The sequence below is a fragment of the Leptopilina heterotoma genome, unplaced genomic scaffold (genome assembly GCF_015476425.1).
Source record: "Leptopilina heterotoma isolate Lh14 unplaced genomic scaffold, ASM1547642v1 Lhet_63, whole genome shotgun sequence".
NCBI classification, from domain to species: Eukaryota; Metazoa; Arthropoda; class Insecta; order Hymenoptera; family Figitidae; genus Leptopilina; species Leptopilina heterotoma.
Genome location: NW_025111149.1, coordinates 431,898 through 457,601, shown reverse-complemented (window position 1 = coordinate 457,601; position 25,704 = coordinate 431,898). Strand labels below are relative to the sequence as shown.

The 25,704-nt window shown below is 35.3% G+C and overlaps 1 protein-coding gene across 2 annotated transcripts in view; it reads left to right on the top strand.

Moving 5' to 3' along the window:
- The first annotated feature begins 18,369 nt into the window (after positions 1-18,369).
- LOC122509863 (rap1 GTPase-activating protein 1) overlaps positions 18,370-25,704 on the top strand; it is a 412,641-nt gene continuing 405,306 nt past the window's right edge. The window contains exons 1-2 of one of the 2 annotated variants that reach the window (XM_043624154.1): positions 18,370-19,034; positions 21,935-22,654. In XM_043624154.1, the coding sequence (XP_043480089.1) occupies positions 22,614-22,654 (41 nt within the window). In that variant the 5' untranslated portion in view covers positions 18,370-19,034; positions 21,935-22,613. Of the gene's footprint in view, positions 19,035-21,925; positions 22,655-25,704 lie in introns of those variants that run through there. The other variant, XM_043624155.1, reaches the window with a different exon arrangement.

Sequence of the window (25,704 nt, the reverse complement as noted above, 5' to 3'; positions counted from 1 at the left end):
ACTTACAGCGATTGTCTACTAAAGCTGGGCAAGGTGCGCATAGGTTGGATAAACGCATCTATCCAAAAGCACTTAGAAGTGACAAGATGTCAAAAGTGCCTAGCCTATGGACACGTAACCCGAATTTGCAAGGGCCCCGACAGAACAAAAAACTGTTGGAGATGCGGCGAAACAGGTCAGTTCGCCAAAAGTTGTACTAGCGACAAGCCAAAGTGCATAACGGGTACAGATTTGGGAAAAACGGAAGTCAACCATATCCCTGAAAGAATTTCCTGCCCGGTTTACAAGGAGGAACTGGATAAACTTAAAAGGGCAAATCCCTAAAGCTCCTTCAAGTCAACCTGCATACAAGTAAGGATGCACAGGTGCTTCTGATGCAAACAGCTAGGGAAAATGAGGTCGATATCCTGTTCTGCAGTGAGCAGTATCAAGGAAGCGACCTCGCACCTTGGTATCAGGATAAGGCGAAGAGAGACGCCATTAAGCTGTGCAACCCAGAATTTCGGGTTGACAAGTTCTTGGAGACAAGCAGCGGGTTTGTGTGGATAGAGGTGGCTAATATACGTATGTATAGCTGCTACTTCTCACCCAACGACCCACTGACCACCTTCGAAGCCAATACAGAAGACCTAGAATCAAGCCTCATAGAATCCAAGCTGGATGACATCATCACTGGCGATTTTAATGCAAAGTCGCCAGAGTGGGGTGAGACGAGGCTCGACAAGAGAGGAATTCTGATTGGAGAAATGATCTCCAAGAACGATTTATTAGTTGTAAACCGAGAAAAAACCTGGACATTTAGACAAGGTGCGATCGGATCGATTATACATAGATCTAACGATCGCATCGTCTAATTTATTTAGCCGCATAAGCGATTGGCGGGTCTCTGAGGAATATACAGCAAGTGACCACCAGTACATTGAGTTCTCAGTCTCAATGGAAGACACACAGGAGGAAGCTCCTAGTCGCAAAATCTTCTCGTGGAACATTAAAAAACTCGACAAGGAGAAGTTCGGCCGGTCCCTAGAAGAATCTATCTTAATTGAGGATTCTGGTTGGGTGAGGAGGCCGAAAAGTCTAAATGGAGAGGTGCGAGCGGTGCGGAATATAATCGTCACCGCTTGCAATGCGTCGATGCCACGTCGTAAAGGCGCCTTTCCAAGGAAAAAATCCTTGGATTGGTGGTCAGAGAAGCTGGCCTCCTTGAGAAAGGAATGCCTCAAAGCAAGAAGGACATACACCCGATCTGAGGGAGATCCTTTGCTAAAAGAGGCTTTCAAGGAGGCAAAGAAGAACCTCAAAATATAGATCCGCAAGTCGAGACGCGGTAGCTGGAAGGACCTAATCGAGGAAGTCGATAAGGACCCATGGGGTCTAGCTTTTAAAATCGTTACTAAAAAATTAGTAACGAGGCAAAAGACTCCCGGCCTGGACAACCCTGATTGGGTCAAAAAGATAATAAATTCTTTGTTTTCACCTGCAGAATCATACCTTAGAAGGGACTGGAGTTTTTGCAAAGTCGAAGAGGAAGAACTCTTTACACTTAGTGAACTGCAAAAAGCAGGCAAAAGATTGAAAAGAGGTAAGGCGCCTTGGAATCGATGGGATAAGTAACAAGATCCTAAAGTTGGTTATCGATACTTCACCCCAGATTCTGCTTCGATGCTTCAATCTTTGCCTTGAGAGAGGAGAGTTCTTCCGCGACTGGAAGCGACAGAGATTAGTCCTGCTAAGGAAAGGTGAAAAACCTCTAGATAAAGTCTCATCATACAGGCCTATATGCCTGCTAGATACGATGGGTAAACTTCTAGAGGATATGGTTCTGCAGAGACTGCAAAGCCACTTGACCGAAGAGAATCGTTTATCAGATCACCAATTTGGTTTCCGTAAAGGCAAGTCCACAGTTGATGCCATCCAGGCAGTTGTGGACAAAGCCAAAGCAGGAAAAAACAAATTGGGACCTGGGAAAAAGAAGAGCTTCTGCGCGTTGGTAGCAATTGACATACGCAACGCGTTTAATTCCGCAAGATGGAAAGATCTCATCGAGTCGATGGAAAAGAAAAACATGCCGCCCTACTTGTTGCGGATAATGGATAATTATCTTAGCGACAGGTGGGTTATATATGAGGGAGACACCTGCACTCTCAAGGAAGAGATGCAGCGTGGGGCTCCTCAAGGCTCGAGGGTGGGTCCATTTGTATGGAATGTATCTTACGATGATTTTCTGCGAATGGATCTACCCGAAGGTGCGGTGATCATCGGCTTTGCGGACGACGCGTTGTTCGTGTGCACTGCCGAAAGTGAGGAGGCTCTTGGGACATTGGTGAACGAATGTCTGCGACTAGCAAAAAGCTGGCTGGATACCAGAGGTCTTGAAATGGCCCTGGAAAAGACCGAGGCACTGCTGGTCACAGACAGACGTGGTTATGAGCTCCCACGAATCGTGATAGACGGATTCGAGGTCAAGTGGAGTAAGCAAATTAAATATCTTGGTGTGGAGTTGGATGGAAGGGTAAACTTCCACCACGACATGGCTACGGCGTCAAATAAGACGATCGAGTGTGCGGCTAATCTTTCACGGTTAATGACAAACGTAGGCGGACCCCGTGAACAAAAACGGAGACTGGTGGCAAGTGTCCCGCCAGCTGATCTTCTGGCAAGGGAAAGGGAAGAAAGTAATTCTCTGGATGAGGAATTAAGACGAAGCAAGGGCCTGATCCACAAAGAAGCGAGGCACAGGCTAATAGAAAGATGGCATGGTGAGAAAAAAGGTCGATGGACTTATCGCCTTATCCCGGCACTTGCTACCTGGATAAATAGGAAACACGGTCAGGTTTCCTATTATTTGACTCAGGCGATCACAGGTCACGGGTGTTTTAACTCGTACCTGTGTCGCTTTAAATTACGCGAGGACGAGGTGTGTGCATATTGCCAGTTCCCTGAGGACAACGCGGAGCACACCCTCTTCTCATGCAAGAAATGGGACTTGGAGAGGCAGGCCATGTTCGAAGGTGTAAACAGTCAAGTTACACCGGAGAACATGGTATCGCTGATGACCCAGTCAGAGGAGAATTGGCGGCAAGTCGAGAACTTCATAATCTCGGTTATGTCGAGGAAGGATCTCGACGGCCGCCAAAAAGCGTAATTTAAACAGCTTTTAATTTATTCGTTTGTTTTTTATTAATTTATTTTGTGATTTATTTGTCCTTATACAATTTTAATTTATTCCGTTTTATGTTTTTAATATTATATACGCGTTTATTATTTTTTTTTCTTTTTTTTATATATCCGTTTGCAATTTTATCTTTTGACTGTTTACACTTGATTAAACATTTTTTTTTATTATTGTTGTGCTGTTAATTCCGCTTTTATATTGAAATAGTTTTAAATTTTTAACTATTAACGCAGGATAACCGCAGAGAAAAGCAGAAAGTCGCATTAGCGACAGAGTCGGAGCGCCACCCTCGAAGGCTAAAGTCTTACGACAGTTCCGAGGGAGGGTAAAGGGCTCCAAAAGAAGGGTTACGGGTTTTAGTGGGTCGGGCTCATAGTAGGTCGCCAGTTTGTTAAATTTATTATAACATTTATTTATTTTTCTTTTTTTTATATTTCTTTTTGTGTTTTTTTTATCATACCAACCCCACATAACCTTGGAGTGCGGAATCCAAGGTATCTGTAGGCAGATTTCCCAAAAGTCCCTAAGCAAAAAAAAAAAAAAATAATAATAATAATAATAATAATAATAATAATAATGCAGAGATCGATAATAACGCGTATCATCTCTGCATATAAGACGGTATCTACGAGTGCTGTGCAGGTTCTTGCAAGTGTCCCGCCAGCAGATCTTTTGGCGAGGGAAAGGGAAGAAATGTTTCTCTTTTCTAAAGAAAGCAGTTCCTTAGATGAGGAAATAAGACCAAGCAAGGGCCTGATCCGCAAAGAAGCGAGGCTCAGGCTCATAGAAAGATGGCAGGAAAGATGGGATGGTGAGGAAAAAGGTCGATGGATTTATCGCCTTATCCCGGCACTCGCCACCTGGATAAATAGGAAACACGGTCAGGTTTCCTATTACTTGACTCAGGTGTTTACAGGTCACGGGTGTTTTAACTCGTACCTGTGTCGCTTTAAATTACGCGAGAACGGGGTGTGAGCATATTGCCAGTTCCCTGAGGACAACGCGGAGCACACCCTCTTCTCATGCAAGAAATGGGACCTGGAGAGGCGGGCCATGTTCGAAGGTGTAAACAGTCAAGTTACACCGGAGAACATGGTATCGCTGATGACCCAGTCAGAAGAGAATTGGGGGCAAGTCGAGAACTTCATAATCTCGGTTATGTCGAGGAAAGATCTCGACGGCCGCCAAAAAAGCGTAATTTAAACAGCTTTTAATTTGTTTTGTTTGTTTTTTATTAATTTATTTTGTGATTTATTTGTCCTTATACAATTTTAATTTATTCCGTTTTATGTTTTTAATATTATATACGCGTTTATTTTTTTTCTTTTTTTTTATATATCCGTTTGCAATTTTATCTTTTGACTGTTTACACTTAATTAAACATTTTTTTTTATTATTGTTGTGCTGTTAATTCCGCTTTTATATTGAAATAGTTTTAAATTTTTAACTATTAACGCAGGATGACCGCAGAGAAAAGCAGAAAGTCGCATTAGCGACAGAGTTGGAGCGCCACCCTCGAAGGCTAAAGTCTTACGGCAGTTCCGAGGGAGGGTAAAGGGCTCCAAAAGAAGGGTTACGGGTTTTAGTGGGTCGGGCTGGTAGTAGGTCGCCAGTTTGTTAAATTTATTATAACATTTATTTATTTTTCTTTTTTTTATATTTCCTTTTGTTTTTTTTATCATACCAACCCCACATAACCTTGGAGTGCGGAATCCAAGGTATCTGTAGGCAGATTTCCCAAAAGTCCCTAAGCAAAATAATAATAATAATAATAATAATAATAATAATAATAATAATAATAATAATAATAATAATAATAATAATCTCCGACTTGAAGATACACCTCAAGATCTATTCTCTTGGTCGTCATGATTAAAATCTCCGTCTTTTGAAGAGCTAATTCCAAACCGTGACTTTCCATCCAGCCGCACACTCTTCTCATCACTTGATTTAACAGCAATTGCTGCCCCTGTTCTAAATTTTTTGCCTTAATAACTGCTGCAATGTCGTCCGCGTATCCAACTAGGAATAAATTTTCAGGCATTTCCTGTCGCAGTATTGCATCGTAAGAGGCGTTCCAAAGATCAGGCCCTAGGATAGATCCTTGAGCAGCTCCAGCTGTAAGTTGCCTTTTGAATGGTCCTTCTTGTGTGTCGAAAAGTAACTCCCTGTCTGAAAAAAAATATTTAATTATTCTTAAAAGACATGCTGGTACGCGAAAACGATGTCGAAGTGCCGTAATTATATCTTTCCATCTAAACGAATTGAATGCGTTTTTCACGTCCAATGTTACCAGTAGAACAATACCACGAGAGTAATTGTTACCCTTCCTTGCTGCTTTTCCTTCATCTACTATAAGTTTGACTGCATCAATAGTTCTTCTTCCCTCTCGAAAACCGAATTGTCGATCGGACAGATCCCCTGCCTCAGTAATTGCTGCTAACAACCTCTTTTTTATTAGTTTCTCTAATAGTTTTCCCCCGGTGTTCAACATACATAAAGGTCTGTAAGATGATGGAGAGTTAGGATCGCCTTCTCCCTTATTTATTAAAACCAGCCGTTGTTTTTTCCATCTTCTTGGAAAACATCCCGTTTTTAGGCAGCTGTTACACATTTCAAGTAACAGTATCGGGTTATGTTTCTCCACTGTCTTCCATACTTCTGATGGGTAACTATCCGGTCCCGGTGCTTTTTTACAGGGTAGTGCCCTGACAGCCTCCTTTACCTCTTCTAATGTGAATAGTGGGACATTTACATCTAACGGGTTGTAATTTTCTCTTATTTTAAGTTTCTTATGCTTTGGGAAAAGTGCATTTACAATAGTCAGCATTTCTTTTTTCTCTTTGACTACTGGGGGAGTAGTATTTCCAAGCTTGTGTGTTACGAGCTTATAACCCAGTCCCCAAGGATCTCTTTCTACGTCTTCTACGAGAGTTCTCCAGCAAGCCTGCTTCCTTTTCTTAATCGTGTCTCGGAGATCTTTTTTTGATCGCAGATACTCCTGTTGTTTACCAGCATAATTTCTGTCAGAAGTTTTTGCTCGTTGCGCAGTGCGTCGTAGTGCTAGGCACGTTTTCCTCTTATTAGCGATTTCTGCAGTCCACCAATAAACCGACTTTCGATTTGTTTGGAAATTTTTCCTGGGGATAGCGGCGACACATGCTCTTTCTACGATATCCATAGCCATTGAGATACCAACTTCTGTCTCCCTTGTGGACTTTGCGGCACGGAGAGACTCGATCGCTTTAGTAACATTTTTGGTGATTTGATATTTAAAAATGTCCTCCTTTATTTTATCAACATTCCATTTTGGTTGTAATTTTTTCATATTTTTCCTTATAGAGTTTCCTGTCTTCATTTGAAAAATAATGTACTGGTGATCGCTTCCAGTAAAATCCTCTATCACTTTCCAGTTCGTGACAAACTTTCCTAATTTCTCGGAAGCAAAGGAGATATCGGGGATCGTTTGTTTGCACCCAGCTCTTCTGAATGTCGGCGTGTTTCCTACATTTAGTACTATAAGCACCCTTCTGGAAGCCATCTCCATTATTCTTTTTCCTCTTGAGTCCGGGTATGTCATACCCCATTCTATTGCCTTCGCGTTAAAATCTCCAGCTACGATTATGTGTTCGTCCATTTCTGTAAGAGTGTCTTCGAGTTTATCTAATTTGGTTTGGAATTCAGTGATGGACTCGTTAGGCGTAAAATAGCAACTTACTATGACCATATTTTTATTCTTAATCCAAACAAAACTCTCTTCTGAACCGTGCTTTTCTACTTTGAATTTATTTAGATCCCTTATCCATATAGCTGCTGTGCCAGATTTATCCTGGAACCAATTGACATTTTTATCAAATCTGTATTGTTCACTGAGTATAACCAGATCGATCTTCTTTTCGAGCAGGATTTGTCTCAATAGCTCATGAGCAGTCCTACTCCTATGTAGATTTCCTTGAAGGATATTTATTAGTTCCTCTGCTTCTTTTTAGCTCTTTCTAATTCTTGTCTGAAGATCTGACATTTTCCTGATCCGGGAATATGATTTAACATCTCTTCTTCCAACTTCTGATGTTCGCATAACACACATCGTGGGATTGAGGTGCATGCTTTACCTTTATGATCCGTCTGTCCGCATTTAAAACATAAGTTTCTTCTATCTGGTCCACGACAGGTTTTTGATTGGTGTCCATAGCCTAGGCAATTATAACATCTTGCCACATAAGTTCTTCTTCTAATCCTACAATTAACCCAACCTATTTTTATGCGCGCTGCCTTTAATAGATCTTTTGCTGTTTGTTCGCCTAATTCCACTATCGCCATAACTTCCGCTCTGTTATTTGGTTTCGTTAGAAAAACTTTTATTTCTGCCAGCGGGTTTTGAAGTGCGTTTTTAATCTTCTCTTCTACTTCCTATTTCGTTGTAATGCAGTCCAAATCGAGAATCTCTAAAGAGGTTTTCGGTGTTCTGTTTTCCACTGAGCCTAGTTCTCCTACTGCCGTAGTTAAAGCAGCTGTGAAGGCCTTTTTTTCTTTGGAGTCTTTGCCTAATTGAACAAGAACATTTCCATTTTTTGTTTCATGTACGTGCTTTATGACTGTATCCGTTTCTTCCGGGTTTACATGTTCACGAATCTGTCGCCAAACCTCTGTGTACGTTATACCGGTTTTTGGTTTTATAAGGATAGCTTCCGTTCGCTCTTTCTTTTCTCTTAGGGCAGGAGTCTCATTTCTTTTATCGGTTTTTTTCCTCCGAGTAATTTCTGACCAATTCATTGTATCCGATTCTTTCATTTTCTTATCAGTCTGGCTTGATTCCCCTTTTTCAATTGGGCTTGCAGCAGATCGCTTCTTTGTATTTACAGGGTCAACGTCAGTCGACTTTTTTGACTTTCTCGGGGTACTTAAACTTCCACGCCTAAGTTGTGGTCTCGTTAACGCTGTTAGGTTATCTCTGGCTTTTTTACATACTTTTTTTTCTTCAATGATCTTATCCACAATTTCTTTGAGAACTGGGATGTTGTCCTTGATATCCAAGCTAACATTTCTTTGTTTCTCTACAACGGAGGCCATTTTCTTTAATATCTCTTGTGCTTTTATTAGCGATTCGGAGATGTTTTCATCTGATCTGTCTAAGTTGGCCTTAAATTTTGCCGCTTGCTCCACGATGTTCTTGGGGGCTTCGCTTGTCGTATAAAATACAGCATCAGCCAAGTGGTCCACTGATGCGGTACTGCAGTTGCGTGATCTCGACACTTCAGAGCCTGCTTTCTCACTCTGATCTAGCGCCGCCACTGGGGCATCCGAACTCCCCTGCTGGGTAACCATTTCCTCTATAATATCGTAATTCATGTTTTGTCTTAATTTGAGTTTTTTGTTTTTGGTGCATATAAGTGTGTGGTGTGTAAATGAGAGTGTTGTGTATACCCCGCAATGTACTGCCTCGTGAGGCAGGGTGCGCGGAGGTTTGTGCATGGAAATGTATTTATGTCTGTCTTATATGCAACACATGCGTCTCATGTGTTACATGGGTCAGTCATGTGTATGTAAGAGTATTTTCGAGTAAGTGTAAGTGTTGGATAGTCTCTTGGTCAAGGTGAAATCGCGATAGAATATACGAGCCGCCCCGCCAGTTGAGTGACACCTGCCCTCCCCCCCCCCCCCCCGAAGGAAAAGAATCAATACGAAAACCGACTCCGAGTACGTCAACGTATTGACGCCCCAAACTCCAAGCTCCGGATAGCCCGACTTAACGGGATCACGAGTCAGACGGAAGGGAAACTCATCTTTATCGAGAATCGACATCCTCAAGTCCAGGGGGAAACCGAGAAGATGCCCCTCCCCGGGAGGGAGAGCGCGAAAGTCCCAACGTTTCCACCTCTAGGCCCCATCACCGCGGCCAGGTAAATCAATCGGCGGATGCATCACCAGGAGATAGATGAAAAAAACATCAATCGACGGGTGAAACATCCCCCGACCGATGGACTACCCATCGATGGGGAATAATAATAATAATAATAATATTTTTTTTTTTACGGGGGAGAAGAGGAAATGCATTAACGCATGCCCAGGAAGATCCCACTTACCTGGGGTATGTCGGACTCGCACAAAATGCAAGGAAAAAAAGAAACCTCACATACCTGCTTTTACGGCAGTCACAATACCGACTAAAACCTCTTCTTGATTCCTCTGGGTTTCGAACCTTCTATCCACCTACGGCTTCTACCTTTCGGCTTCAGACTTCGCAGATGGATGGTCCCATTTAGTCGCTGGCGCGACTCTTCCGTGCCGCTCTTCTTCTGGCCATTATTTTCTCCTTGTTCTTGACAGGGTCTTCTTAGCTTCTTCTAAGGCAGTCCTGAAGACCTAGCACCGACCTGATCCAGCGACGTGTTGGATGTTCTCCTTTTCGCCGAACTTCGCCTTGCATAAGAAGCAGCATGGGCTCTTCTTACAATCTGCTACCTTATGGCCGGCTTCTCCGCACTTAAAGCACGCAGCTGACCTATCTACTGCTTGGCAGTCTCGACCTATATGGCCATAGCCAAGGCACCTGTGGCACCTTGTGACCATAACTCTTCTACTTATTCTGCAGGACACAAAACCGATTTTAATGTGCCGTATCTTCTCCAGCTTGTTAGCGTCCTCTTGGGAGGTGACCACGACAGCGAGCTTAATACCTCGCTTATTTGGTCCGAGGACCGTCACCTTCCTGCTTCCTGCTGGCACCGTAGATAGTTTGTCCAGGGCTTCTTTGACATCCTCCTGTTCGGTAAGGGTGTCCATGTCGCGGATCTCCAGCACAGTCTGCCGATCCGCCATCTGCACCTTACCTAGATCGCCGATCACCTTTGTCACCTCCTCGGTGAACAACTTCCTGTTCGAAGACCCCCCAATTTTAATAAGGAGGTCTCCCTTTTTAGTGGGTACTGCTCCCACAACCCTTGTCTGGCTGGCCTCCAAGTCAGCCTCTTTTCGAACCTTCGCCAGCACCTCGGCAAAGGTGTTCCTTCAGCCACTTTGACGACCATTGTGGCTCTTCCCTTCTTATCTGAAGTTGTCTTTGGTGCCGTTTTCATCTCCTTGCCTTTGGATCTTTTAGGAGGTCCCTCCTCCCTTTTCCTTTTTGGATCCTTCGCAAGCTCAGGATCACTTCTCTTTCGCTTCTGAGCATCCAAGACGACGTTTCTCAACACGATCGCGTTACAGAGATCTCGTCTAACTCTACGATCCTGTCTGGCCTCTTCCGACCAAGTCAATCCCTGGTAGAGACTCTCATCCTTTTTCGTAGCTGCTACGTGCTTCTCCTTGATCTCCTGAATGAGCGATTTCATGCTTTTGAGTCCGTCCTTGATTGTCATATTGACATTCTTCTGGACCTCGAAGGACTTCATCATCTTGTTAACCTCTTCCTCCATTGCTAGAATGCATGTTGCCTCTTCCTCCCGCAGCTTAATGCATTCATCTTGATCTTAGTTGCAGCTTGCAATGTCCTTTGCCGAGGCATTACTGAAGACAGAAATGCAGCTGGCTTGACTCGTCACGCTGCTCGTACTCCCTCGTCTCTCCGACCTGTCCACGATGACCTGTGGCACTACCAACGCGTTGTTGCCCTCCTGCATCCTTGGGCCACTGACCACCGCCCTCACGCTCGAAAGCGCTTGACGATCGGAACCAGTGAGGGATTTAGCCGTAGCATTACCCCGCAGGTACTCTTCCTCGTTTTTACAATCGCTCATGATGGATGTTTCTTGTTTGCTGGTTTTGGTCCGCGTCGAGTATTTGATTTCCTCGATACCACCTATTTCTAGGAAGCTAACCTATCCGCCACCTGGCACGCGTCCGATAGAGGACCAGCAACCCCGCGCAAAAGAACAGCTCTAATGCGCCCCAGGTAGAACAAAAGTTCCAATTAGAACAAACGTTCCAACCGGGCACGGAATAATAATAATAATAATAATAATAACAATAATAATAATACTTAAAAACAAATTTCATAATAATAACAATAATTTAAAATTAATTTAAATAATTTAATTAATATTATATAATTATATTATAATAATTATAATTAAATACAGTACGAAAACCTAGCACGTCAGTCATATCCCATGAGTGGGAGTGAGACAGACTTATGCGATTCCCATACTTTCCTATGACTGACGGATAGCTTTTCTTACTATATATATATATTTGTAAGTCCTATGGCTAGAGGTGTGCAAAAAGCTCGAAACCCGAAGCTCGAGCGGGTATTTTCGAGCTTTTCATTTTTCGAGCCGAGCCGAGCCGAGCCTATTCAGTTCGAGCTCGAGCCGACCTCGGGCCGACCGAGCTTTATAAAAAGCTCGAATAATTTCGGGTACTCGAAATTTTCGAGTAATCGATTTGATTCGAGCCCTTGAGAAAATCCAAAATTTTCTACATTAATTTTTAATTAAATTTTTTTTTTTTTTAAAAAAAAATTTTTTTAATTTAAATGCTCGAATTAAATCGAGTACTCGAAAATTTCGGTTACCCGAATTCATTCGAGTACCCGAAATATTCGAGTACTCGAGTGAATTCGGGTACCCGAATGTTTCGGGTACTCGAAAATTTCGGGTACCCGATACATCGAGCCCGGCTCGGGCTCGGCTCGACTCGAAAAAATTGCGGCCCGGCTCGGCTCGGCTTTTCGAGCTTTTTGCACACCTCTACCTATGGCACTTAAATAAATAAATTAGAATTATAATTATTTATACAATAATATTTAAACAATAAAAATGCTATTAAATAAATAATAAAAATTAAATACTTAGTCGATAGGGTGCAAATAACAACAAATAAAACACAACTATTACAATTTAACAAATTAACAATTTATTTTCGGATTCTCGGAGCGAGGTTGTACTCAGGACGAGAACGGGTCAAAGACTGTTTTTAAAAATTGCAATCGCAAAGGAAAGCGTCGCTTCTGAAAAGAGAAAAAAGATGAAAATCACAAAAATTAGTGTATATTAGAAAGAGATAAAAAATGCAAAGAGAGAGGGTAACGTTATACATTGCAAGTACTCCACCCGAACCGATTTTTATGATCGGGTCTCGGTAGGTACACGTTGACCGCGAAGCGTGAAAAGGTTTTAGAAGTGGAGGAGTGTAAGTTAAGGAAAACTCTAATTTGCATTTAGAAAATTTAGAAAACTACATTTCACAAAAAATAATATTTCCGAGCACAACCAAACATTCAATACAAATACAGAAATTAATTTGTAGTGTGATAGATTATGTGTATGTGTGTATGTTTGTGTCTATTTTCATATTAAACTATAAAATTGAAAATAGTTATAAAATCATATTAAAAGATATAATTTCAAAGATTTTTTACGCTGTAGCCAGTACTGGCCAGTACTGTAGCTCAGTCGACACAAATATTATAATAATAATGTATAATAATAAAAATTTATGTAAGTGGAAATAAGTAAGTAAAATGTCTTCCGAGCGAGCGTTAACGAGCGAGGAATATGACGCTAGTATATTAATTAAGTGTCTGATGTTATTGTCGATGAATAATGTTTTTAAAAATCTTGAAAAATATTTTAATAGTTAATAAATCAAACGATGTTGTTGTTATTAATAGTGGCCGGTTTGATGCCATTATAACAAATTTTGTTTGTTTTTTAACTCCTTCGCAGTACTGATTTGGTGTTATGCCAGTTTTCCGCCAGTACTGATTTTAATACTTTTTTAACTCCGACGTATTACTGATTCGGTTTTGGAGTCAGTATACTCCTAGTACTGATCGGGTTCCGAAAGTCAGTACCGACGGTCAGTACTGAGTCAGTACCATGCCGGTGCTTAACTTCGTCCTAACTCCGGACATTTCTACTTGGGATGTAATTTTTTTTATTATAAAAGGCAATACTTCCGGTTTTCTATTGCATTAATTTGTTACTTTAGTTCCCTAGAACAACTTTATGGAGCAGAAAAAAATTTAGATAAAAGTGTTATAGTATCATAAAAGTTAAGAAATGAACGTACCATTCAAAAAGTAATAATGAAAAACCTAAATAATTTTAACAAATTTTAATGGATTTTAAACTTTGTAAAGAAAAACTTTTGGGGTTGCTGAATAAGAATTCGAAGTCAGATTTTGAAAATTCAATATGGTTGATCCAATATGGCGGACATTTCCAAAAATTGATCGGATTTGCTTGAAACTTATTACTCAGGGGGTTTATTGGGGTCGCTAATTACGAATTTGAAATCACTTACTCTCTCTCACACACTCTCTATTGTTCAAAATGTAATAGAAACTATGCACAGGTCTCCTCAGGGGTGGGCAGGTTATTCTAAAATGTAACGCTACAAATTTAGTGGGGAGTTGTTCTAAATGACTTCCAAATTTTCAAACCCATAAATCGTACCTGATCCTCTTTTCGAATCATCTCTTTTACAGATAGTCGGAAACTTAAAAATGTATTATCTTAATGTGGGAGCTTTGATTCAGAAGACTGCTGATTTTTCGTTATTAAAAATTTTTTAGACCAAGATTTTGTAGATAATTATGTTCATGATTTTGAGAAAAGTGGGGATAGGGGAGAGTGGGGCAAGACGGGGTACTTAAGGTTTAAAGCGCAAAAAACGAAAATTATCGAATATATATTTTATTATTTTCTTTAATAACCATCTTTGGGAATCAGTCTTTACTAATAAAAGCGTACAAAGGCCATCTGTTTCTTAAAAAATCATAAAATTTATAATATGGAAAAAATTGCAAATCTCCCTATCTTGACCCACCGGCGCGGTACTAAAAAAGCAACCTATTTCTGTCGACAAATTTTACAAGTAAAGGTTGGATCTTTATCTTCGTCATCGACACCAGCACAACTGCACATAGCCCATTGGCCGCAGACAGAACAAGCAGCCCAGCCTTCATTTGAGTCTAAATAATAACCATTACAATTTATAGAGACAAGGTGTATTTTCCACTTTACCATCTCTAATTATTGATCTAACCTGACAAGCTTTTTTTTCTTTTTGGTCACTCTTATTTTATTCAGTCTTGATTTAAGTAGTTTTCTTAACTTCCCTTATTTCTCTTTTGAGAAAATAAGAATAATAAGAATAAAATGAATAATTACTACAATTTACGATTGAACAAAGAAAAAAACATATGCTTCCCTTCTTCTGTAACCCTTGCCAGTTATAAAAATTTTTATATAGTTCATTAATCGTTATTATTAAATAATAAACACCTCCTAAAAAAGTGAAAAATTCACAAGAAAATCGTCGAAAACAGTTTTTTTAGTAAAACAGGTAAAAGATTTGTTCTCATGGCTTTTAGGTTTTGTAAACAAGAAACTATCGTCTCGGTGTTACTACACCGAGACGATAGACGATAGACGATATTTTTATGTAAAATATAATCGCCATTGGTTAATTCGTTTGTTAAATAGGGCCGGTACCCCGTCTTCCCCCACTCTCCTCTATAAGTCCCAACAATCACTTTTTAGTTTTTGTAAATACAACTGTTTTAAAAAATGATTGGATTGGTTTAAAATTTGTTACTCCGGGGTTTCGGGGTCGCTGATTGCGAATATAATGTCAAAATAAAAAAATCTGTGGACAAATTCCTAATAAGCGACCCCGAAATCCCGCGAGTAACGAGTTTTAGGAAAATTGAATCGATTCTTAAAAGTCGATCGCCATATTGGATCCAACATTTTGAGTTTTAAAAATCTGACGTCATATTCGTAATCAGCGATCCCGAAAACCCCCGAGTAACAAATTCTTAGCAAATCCAATCATTTTTTTAAATAGTTGTATTTAGGTCAATTTGTATGCAGGACAACTATTGAAAAATCAATTTTGACAGTTAATTTAGTTTGTTGTTGGCAATATCGCTATATTTTCGTAAAGTAGAGGGTTCAAGCTTTAATTTAACTCACATGACAAGTCTCTAGCACGTCGGATTTACCTAGTAGAAATTTTCAAAAACTACTAAGAAAGGATTTTTGGGTATTTTACCCCCAATTTTCTCAAAATCCTGACGTGATGGGAGGTTTTTGTTAAATGTTAATTCGGATTTAGCGCACCAAAAGCTTCGGTAAATGACTTCTCGATCTCAGACAACGGAAATTTTTATTTTTTGCAGGCTTCTGAAATTATATATATATATATTCATATCTGTAGCACTTTAACCTGTGACAGACGTGTCCAAATTCGAAAAATCAAAAAGTTTCTTGAAGAAGAGACAATTCGGAACCATAATTATCTATAAAAACTTTGTCTAAAAAATTTTTAGTAACGAAAAATCAGCAGTCTTCTGAATCAAAGCTTCCACATTAAGATAATACATTTTTCAAGTTTCCGACTGTCTGTATAAGAGATAATTCGAAAAGAGGATCAGGTACGATTTATCGGTTTAAAAATTTGGAATCTGGAAGTCATTTGCAACAACTCCCCACCAAGTTTGTAGCGTTACATTTTAGAATAACCTGCCCACCTCTGAGGAGACCTGTGTATGTCGGGATTTACCCCGAGTTTTAAAATTCTTGGGGTAAATTCGGACAGCTTGTCATTATTTATATTAACTGAATTGACAAAAATCAAAAATCCAAGTCAATTCCTCTTTCGGGAGTCGTAAGGAAAATTTAAAAATTTTTTAAGAATTTTAAGTTTGTTATTTTTCAAATGGGAGATGAAATACTGAATTAGTCGAACTTAATTTTTAATTTGGAAATTAAGCTCCAACACATTATTTACATTATTACACATTCGCATTATTTACCCTGACTGACCCTATTAAAATTTGGAAATTATGAAAAAAATTAATCTTTTGAAAAATTGTACCTAATTAAAATTTTTTGATGAATATTAAATTCATGTGAATAAATTAAAAAGATTTAATTAAATTTCCAGTTAATTTTGTAGTCCTGAAATTTAATTTTTCTAAAGATACACATTTTACTACTTTTTTCAGTCTTAAAACTACTTTTTGATACTTTTTTTAAAATTTATAATCGAGTGTGAATATTGCGATTTGAGAATCCTCAGAAAAATACTCTCCTTACGATCTGAATTTAAGGCTCCTCAAAAAAATTGTTATCCTCGATAAAAAGTACACGCGGAAATAATTTGCGTCTGGTGTTTAGAATTGTTTTTTCGTTTTCCCGATAATTCGTATACTTGATGTCACGAATATAGTTTGATGCCTAAGGGCAAAATACGATCAGTATATACGCCAAAAGCTTTCAGCTACACGGAAAAAATAAATTCTGTAAGAATTCCTGAATTTGTTCCATAATTGAGGATTTGTGCAAAGTTCCAGAAATTTTTAGAAATTCAATGTAAGTATATCTGAATCGTTCCGAACTAATTACGAAACGGTTTTTGTGAGACTTTCAAAATCAGCATTGTAAATAAATTCCTGGAGAAATACAGGACTGGTCTATAATATTATCGAAATTTTGTCGTAGAAATTATATTTCTTCTAAAATAGTATTTACAAGCGTCTAATCAAGGAGAACTCCAGTTTAAATTTCAAAATAATTCCCGAACTTCATCGAAAGAAAAGATGTGCCGACCCCGTTTCTCACAAGCGCTGAATAAAAGTAAAGTTCTAATTCTGCACATAAAAAGGAATAATTTATGTTCTTAAAAATTTTTTCCTAAAGTAACCGTTTTTGAGTTATCAACAATTGAAAAAAATGGCTATTTTTTTAAACAAAAAATCATATTTTTCTTAAAAATTATCGTATAAAATTTTTAAAAAAATGCATTTTAAAGGTGATAAAACTAGCTTTCAGAAAATATATGTGGGATTAAAATGCGACCATTTCCTAACAAACTGTATCACTTTAAAAAAAACAAAAAAAACGAAAAATTTTATGTTGCAATAACATTTTTTAAACATTAACAAATTAATTTTTTAAATTTTTATTTTATACAGTGTTAAAGCTCAGGAAAAGAGCTTTAAAAAGAGACCTTTTTGAGCTTTTTATCTTTAATAATAAACAAAATACAAAACTTTTTGTACAGCTCTCAATCGCTGTAGGGTGGGCAAAAGTTATTGAGCGGCACTGTATGTGTGTGTATCCTCCTCAACCAATCACAGTTCGCCTTGCTTGACGAATGTCGATCAAGTATATACGCGTATACACAACTTCTTTTTATTATTTTCTTTGCTACGGAATTGTTCCGGAACTATTCTGTAGCCCTTATAAGAGCTTCTTCATATATGAAGCGACCCTCTGAATTTTTCCCGAACTCATCGTAAGTTCTACCGTCCAGACTATCTGAAATACTCAGCCGCTACATTTCGTAAAAACTATCACATAAATACCGAGTTCTTACCATATAATTCCTGAATATCTATTTTGAAAGTTCAACATTTCTTCCAAATAACAGCTCTATAATAATTACCGACTTTTGCTCATATCTTCAATTTCGGAACGAATTCAGGAACTATTTCCGAATTATTTTTTTCCGTGTACTCCCGAGAACCAAATTAATCGAGGTAGAAGTAGGAGGAGGGGGAGGCAAAAGATTAGTGGTGTTGGTTGCAGGCCTCCCCGTCCGCATGAATATGCGATTTGTACAGAGTGTCCAGTCTTTTTTCTTTCATTCTTTTTTTTTGTTTTGGTGTGAGTGGGTGATAGCTATGCATGCGTGTCACACGCGCTTATGTGCAACTATATAGACACATTTGTGGCCCCACCACATTGAGAAACCAACTCCATAACACCTCTCCTCTGCCCTCCTCTTCGTCTACCTCTCGGACATTGCGAGGAGTAGAGTAGAGGAAGGGAGCTGCTTTGCCACTGCGTTGCATTGAGCAAAGCCAGAGTAAAACAGTTCTGAACAGTCCGACGACTCTTGGAAGTCGAGTTGCTCCGTTTACATTAATCGCTCGTTACACGTATGTTATTTTTGCGCAAGTCTGCACGCGAGGAGCAAAATCGAACGAATTTTTCGTGTCTGGGGAGGGGAAATTCGCCCTTGTTTACCAATTGCTTCTTGGATTCTTTATTGTGTCGAATTTATTCTTTTCTTGAGAATAGAAAAGTGTAAAAGTGTAGGAGTTTCAAAGTAAACAAGTATAAAAGTAAAAAGTAAAAACTAAAAAAGTGTAAAAGTAAACAGTAAAAAAGTATAAAACGTATAAAAGTATAAAGTAAAAATATAAACAGTACAGAAAGTAAAAAAGTAAAAATTATAAAACGAGTAAAAGTAAAAAATTAAAAAAGTGTATAAAAATAATAAAAATTAAAAAGTTTAGAAAAATAGAAAGTCTACAATGTGTAAAAGTAAAAAGCACAGAAAGTAAAAAAGTATAAAAGTAAAGAACCACTTGTTTTGTTTTCCCTCCATTTATTTTTGCCTTTAAATTATTCCCCCTTATTTGAGAGCTAATTGCTCCTGGTGGACTTGTATGTAACTGAAATTGGAATCGGAGAAGAGGAGTTTGTGTTAATAATTAATGTCAACTGACTGTTCCAAGTCAAATGTCTTTCACGAAATTCCCTTATGAAGAAGAGTGCGCTCCTGTGACAAGGAAGCTGCGCACGTACGATTACGATTGCATTCCACTGGATTTATTATAAAGACTTATTCCTGTTAGCGCGCAGGATTATTCAATGTGTTATTTATGAGGAACAGTTCATTTTCATCTCTATGAGTTGAAAGTTCAAGAAGAAAACGAAAAAAATTTTTCCCATAGATGAAAAAAAAATCCATATAAATAGGAAGTGCTGAATCCTAATCGAAGAAATTATCTGCTATATCGTAAATACATTGCTTTACGTTATACGTGTCCTAAGTGCGTAAATTTCGCATTTAATTTTTTTCCTGATTGGATCAACAGTTATTATCTAAAATACTGATGGTAATTTGACTTTTATTCATCCATTTATCAATTCTTCAGATCTCTTGATCTCATCTCTCTTTGGAAAATTTTGATTCTATTCCTCCGTGTAAAAGGGTTACTAATTGTGATTAATCGTTCGATTTTTGAATACAGTAAACACCTTGGTTCTTTTTAAAGAAAATTTTTTTTAATCTCTTTTTTTAAATTCAGGTGGATTAGAGTCAATTTGAAAGATACATAGTTTTCTTTTTTTCCCCTTTGGATTTAATGGTCTGTGAAATTTTTCCTGAATGACATTTATGTAATATGAAATAGACCCTTTAATAGTTACGTAACATTTACATCTTGTAGACCTCACGATTCTTCGGCTTTTTTGATAAACTATCTATCGTTCGGCGTTCTTTATAGATTATTTTTTGTAAATAAAAATTTTTTCAACATCTCTTTTCCATTTTTGAGGAGAATATTTTGAAAAAATTGAAAATCGTTAAACTTTAAAATAATTAAATAATAATAAACACTTTTTTGTTTCACACAAGAAATTTTAAAACAATACCTAAATTTTTCCCTATTTCTGAAAGTAATTAAATTCTATATTAACTATATCAAAGTTATTAATTATAATTAACTTAAAAAGAAAAATTTAGTTACAAGAAAATATCAATTTTCAGAAATAATTTAATTTCAGAAGGTTTTAAATTACATTTTTGATAATATTCCATTTACTGTGAAGAAGCAAATAATAATTGAATATTTGTCTAAAAATTATTAAGATTTCACAAAAATTATATTTAAAATTTGTAAATAATTATGTTTCTGAAAAATTTTAATTCAATTTTTTTGATAGGTACTAACATTTTTTTAAATAATGTTATTAAAGAATTATTAAATTAATAAAATTTTGCGAAATTTAATTGAGAAAAATTTAATTTATTCAAAAATTTCGTTACAAATTATTTAAAAAATTGAATTTATGCAATTTTAATCTAATAATTAGTAAATAATTGAATTTTATAATGAATAACAATTGAATGCATTATTATTATTATTGTAGAAGCAGCATTAAAAGATAATAAAAAGTCAAAAATAATTTAATTTTGAAAGAGTTACTATTAAAATGTTTAATTAATTAATTTTAAAAAGATTTAAATTACAATTTTTTTAAATAAGAAGTTTCGAAAAATTGAATTAAAAGTTTTAAAAAATTGGCGATTTTTTAAAATATTGTAATTTTATTTTTCATAATTGAATTAAAAATAATTGAAATTTTCTAAACAAGAATTAAGAAACTTGTAAAATAATTGAAATTTTCTAAAATTCTATTAAAATCATAGAATTTAAAAAAATATTATTAGAATTTCAAAAAACAATTGATTACATTTGGAGAATTATACTTAAAGTTTTAAAAATAATTGAATTCTTTGAAATATTTTTGTTATCTATAAAAGTAATAATAATAAATTGAATTCTTAAGAAGAATTTTATGAATTATTACTTTGAAAATACAATTCGAAATAATTTAATTTCGAAAAAGTTACAAATAAAATTTTTATTAATTAGTTAATTTTAAGATGATTTAAATATAAACATATTAAAAAAAATTTAAATGTCCAAAATTTTTATTTAAAATTCTGAAAAATTAGTTCTTTAAAATGTTTCAATTATAATTTTCGAAGGTAATTATTTTCAATTAGTAATTGAAAATGTTTAAAATAATAATGTTTGAAATTACCTAAAATTCTATTGAAAATGATTGAATTTTTCAAAAATTTTCTTCAATAAACATTTTTAAAAATTTAATTTCCTGTAAAGATATAAAATATCATTATTTTTAAAATACTGAAGTTTTAAACTATTTTATTAAAAAAATTTTAAATGTAAGATTTCTCAGTTTTAATTCAATTTTTTAAGATACTTAAGTTTAAAAAAAATTATTAAAGAATTGTCAATTATGTTTCGAAAAGTTATTTGTAATTCTGGAAAATTGTGTTTTAAAATATTTCAATTCTATTATTTTTAATAATTAAATTTTTTAAACGAGTAATTGAAATTTTTTTTAAATAATTGGAATTTTGTAAAATTCTATTAAAATAATTGAAACTTTTTTGAAACTCTATTAAAAATAATTGAATTTTTTAAGAATGTTTGGGAAATTTGTCTGGAAAATTGTGTTTTTAAAATATTTCAATTATATTTTATTGAATAATTGAATTTTTTTTTTAAATAATTGAAATTTTATAAAATTTTATTAAAAATAATTGATTTTTTAAAGAATATTTTTGAAAATAATCTAGGGAAATAAAATTAATTTCTTTTTAATTAATAATGAATTTTATTTTTAAAATAGAAAGATAAACTTAAAATTTTAAATCAAATTTTTACTTCTAAAAATTATTTTTTTTTTGTTATTGAACTCCCCTTCAATATTTCTTTATAAAGAGATTAGGGAAAAGCCTCAAATTCTGCCAGGAATAAGTGAAAAATCAGGAAAGAACAAAACTCTTTTTTTATTTTTAGGTACTCCAAAAAATATAGAATTTTAATATTTTTATCAGGAGTTAAATTTCAATTCTTGTAGATGAATATACAATTAAACTCTAAAAACCTTGAGATTTTAATGAATTTCAACATCGCGGCAATAAAACATTTTTCTCTCTCTAAAATAGAAAACTAATTGAATAATGATAAAAAATACACAAACTGTAATTGGTACGTTAATTATTATTATTATTGCAACCCACATATACGAATGTAGAAAGTTGCAATAAAATAAGAAAAAAAATGTTATATTGCGAATGAGTTTTAATTTTCCAAAGAATAATTAACAATTTTTCTCTCTTTCTCTTTCTCGATAAACTAATGAAATTTCCTTGAAAATAATTGTAAAAAAAGTATGTGTTTTTTTCAAACGCAACCAGAGAGGAGAATTACAAGAAAAAAAGGATAAACACAATTCGAAGAAGTCCTTCGTCATTGCAATCGTCTGGCCGCTTATCCCATTGCAGAATATATACACGTGTTCCGCATCGATCGGGATCGATAACGGGATTCTGGATATCGTACGTAATTGCCGAGAGTAATACCAGGGTCTGAAGTTGAGCGTGTCTTGTAACACTAAACTCTCTTTGGACCATCACACACACACACATGCTATATGATATGCTATATTCATCTGAACGATGAACGGTTTATGGATTGACAACTCGATGCTAATAATTCATCAAGGAGATGTTGCGAATCAAGGCCGGAAGTTAAAGAATCGCAAGAGGTTATATTTATTAGTCGGCAACCGGACATGATTATACATTACGTACGAATCTTGGAGTAATTAAAACGTCTATCGGTAGCATTAAAAAAAGAAAGAAAGGAGACAAGAAGAAGAAAAAGGTTCGCGTGAGTCACGCGCGAGTCTTTAAAAGTTAACGAGGGGAGTCTCTTTGGAGAAATTATCGGGGGCGTGGTACCGTTTTTGTTTCGCGACCACTGTGTGTATGTATGTGCATGGTGTCTTTTTGACCCTCTCGTCCTGGAAGTGCTCTTCACCGGAAACAGTACCATTCGTGGGACCGGGAATAAAAAAAGCATTTGAAGGAAGAGATGCTTAAAATCAGCATGTTGGATTATATTGGTGACACTGGGTGAGTTGTATATACAGTTTTCTTTTTGTTGCTTGAGATTCTGTTTTATATTTTTGCCAAATTTGAGACAATTCCTGATTGTTATTTTTAATACAAGTAAACTACCGTAAATTATAGTTTTAGTGAATTCTTTATTCTCTACCCCAACTTTTTCAAAATTGTGACGTACTAGACAATTTTGGAACCCAAGATTGTTTTTATATGACAAAAATACATTGGAAACGACTCCCATATCAAAAATAAAAAAAATATTTTTTACCCTCTCTTTTTTCAAAATTGTGACATACTAGGCAATTTTAGGACCCACGATTGTGTTTAGATGACAAAAATACATTGGAAACCACTCCCATATAAAAAATAAACAAAAAATTACTTTTTTGGGTCTTTACCCCCACTTTTTTCAAAATCGTGACGTGCTAGGCTGTTTTGGAATTCAAGATTGTGTTTATTTATATGAAAGGATTAAAATAATCTATTTTAGTGTTATTTTTAACTATGAATGAAATTTTACTTTAAATAAAACACCAAAGCCAACGATTTGTAAAAATTCAACGAATTCAGCTTCTCCAGGGAGAATAGTTAGTTAGTAAGTTAGTTACTAACTTACTAACTAACTTAGTAACATTGTTACTAAATTCAATTGTGTTCAAAAATTTTTTAAAAATTCTCGTCAAAATTTCAATTCTCTTTATAAATAATAAAATTCTTCTCTGTTATTCAATTATTTTACAAAATTTTAATCAAATTCTTGTCAAAATTTCAATTACTTTCAAAAGTTTTCTGAAATTCAATGATTTTCAATATCTACTATTTCAATAAAATTTTCCAAAAGATTTCCATTATTAAAAAAATTTGAATAAAATTCTACGCAAACATTCAATTATTTTCATAAATAATAAAAAAATTTACAGGAATTCAATTCTTTACAAATTTTTTTTATAAATTTCTTCGCAATAATTCAATTATTTCCATGAAGAATAACATTTTTACAGGGATTAAATTATTTTTATAAATAATAAGATTCTTTTAGGAATTCAATTATTTTCATAAATAATAAAACTCATTGCAGAATTTCAATTATTTTTAATGCAATTTTAATCGAATTCCTAGAAAAATGTAATTATTCTTAAAATTTTTATTAAAATTCGTCCAAAGAATTTAAAGATTTGAAAAATTTGTTGATAACATTTTTATGAGAATTTAATTTCAAGAAACATTAAATTAATAAATTATTTATTTTTGTATTTAAATAATTGAATTCTCGTAGAATTTACTAATAAAAATGGTATTAGAAATGAATTTCAGTTAACATTTTAGATTATAATTAAATATTAAAAGCCTTACCCTAGTAGAAATTTGTCATGGAGCCACTCGATTGTTCAAGTTACTGGACAGTTTTTGTCACGGACGCTGATTCTAGGCGGACTGGTAAATAACTGTGAAGTTACTGACCAACGCTCTTCGTCAAAGATTCAAGTTGAATTTGATATTGGCTAGACATAACTTCTGTCTAGTTTTTTTAATGTTACTTTAAAGTACTTCTAGAAATTATAGTTCTACACGGAGAAACTTTTTCTTCTAATATTAAATATATTTGGTTATCTTTATTCTAAAAGTACGTTAGAATGTGAGGATTTTTCGTGCGTTGTGCTAATAATTTCAACATTAATACAAAAATATGATAAGTTAGTTATATATTAAGCAACCTTCGGTGTACAAAAATTACTATCTGCATTAGAAATAGTCTTATTTTTCTTTAGAAAAGAATAAAATGCTAGTTTTTGTTTGTGAAATAATACGGTAATTCTAACCTTTTTTCCACATATAGATAGAATATATAGCAGACATTCTAACGTAACATACCAATTTTGGAAGGACTGCGGGCGGACTTAACCGATTTCGCCCGAGCATTACCGAGTCCATCACCTGACGTCGCGAACTAACCGTAATGTTTTCGAAGTTGAAATTTACACGTGTATGAAAGAAAAAAACCTTTTATTAATAAACGTGAATGTCTCCTCATGCCAAATTAAATTCAAGAACTGTTCCTCAATATAACATAATTTTTTTCACGACTTTTACTTATTTACATAATTTGATTAGTAAGTTATTTTAAAAAAATGCTCTCTCTCGAAGGCACATATTTTTCCACTCGTTTAATATATAAGGACGATTCAGCTGTGTACTTCTAACGAATCGTGCGATCTTTCGGTTTCCGTGACCAATCGTCGTGTCTTTACTTGCGTGTGCGTGTGTGCGTTAATAATATAGGTTAGGTTCTTACGTCGTGTTAAATATATTTACCTACAGTTACAGTGACATACACTAATGCCATCTACCATCAGATCCAAGTATCACTATCGTCTCTATGAGTATCTATAGACAATTAATTTGTTGTGTTTCTTTTTAATTCATGGCTTTCCCAACTTTGCAAAAATTATTATTTTCTTTCTAAAACAACATACTAATTTTCGTTAGTTTCCTTTGAAGAACTGTAAAATATATACTGAATGAGTGTTTTTGATAGTCTCAATAGCAATTTCTATAACCTATGTCGTTTTTCCCTTGAATCTAACCTAACATACTAAAATGTCTCACCAGTTTTAAGAATTAGTGGTATTAAAAGTTTCTCCGTGTAAAGTCGTGTCGATGACACTGCAATAATGTCTAATAACTACTATCCGCGAGAAAATGATAGGCCCCTGAAAAATGTTCGAATTTGACTTGAAATATCTCTGTTGAAAAAATTATTTGAAAAAAATGAGACATATTTTTGGCAACTGTGGAATCTCATATATTTGTATACGAAAGGATAATTGAAAAATAATTTTTGTACCGTACAGGTGCAAAATTACATCACAGTGTACCCCATTTTTTGACAGTTTCAAAAATGGTCAACTTTGGTACAAGATTTTACACGGAAGCGATTATTCAAAAAATTCGAAAAAAGAACTACTTATTAACTGAATCTGTCTAAACGAATCTGATTCATAATTATTAATAAATCTTAAGTATTATTGTATTTATTAACAATAACAGGAGACAATGTT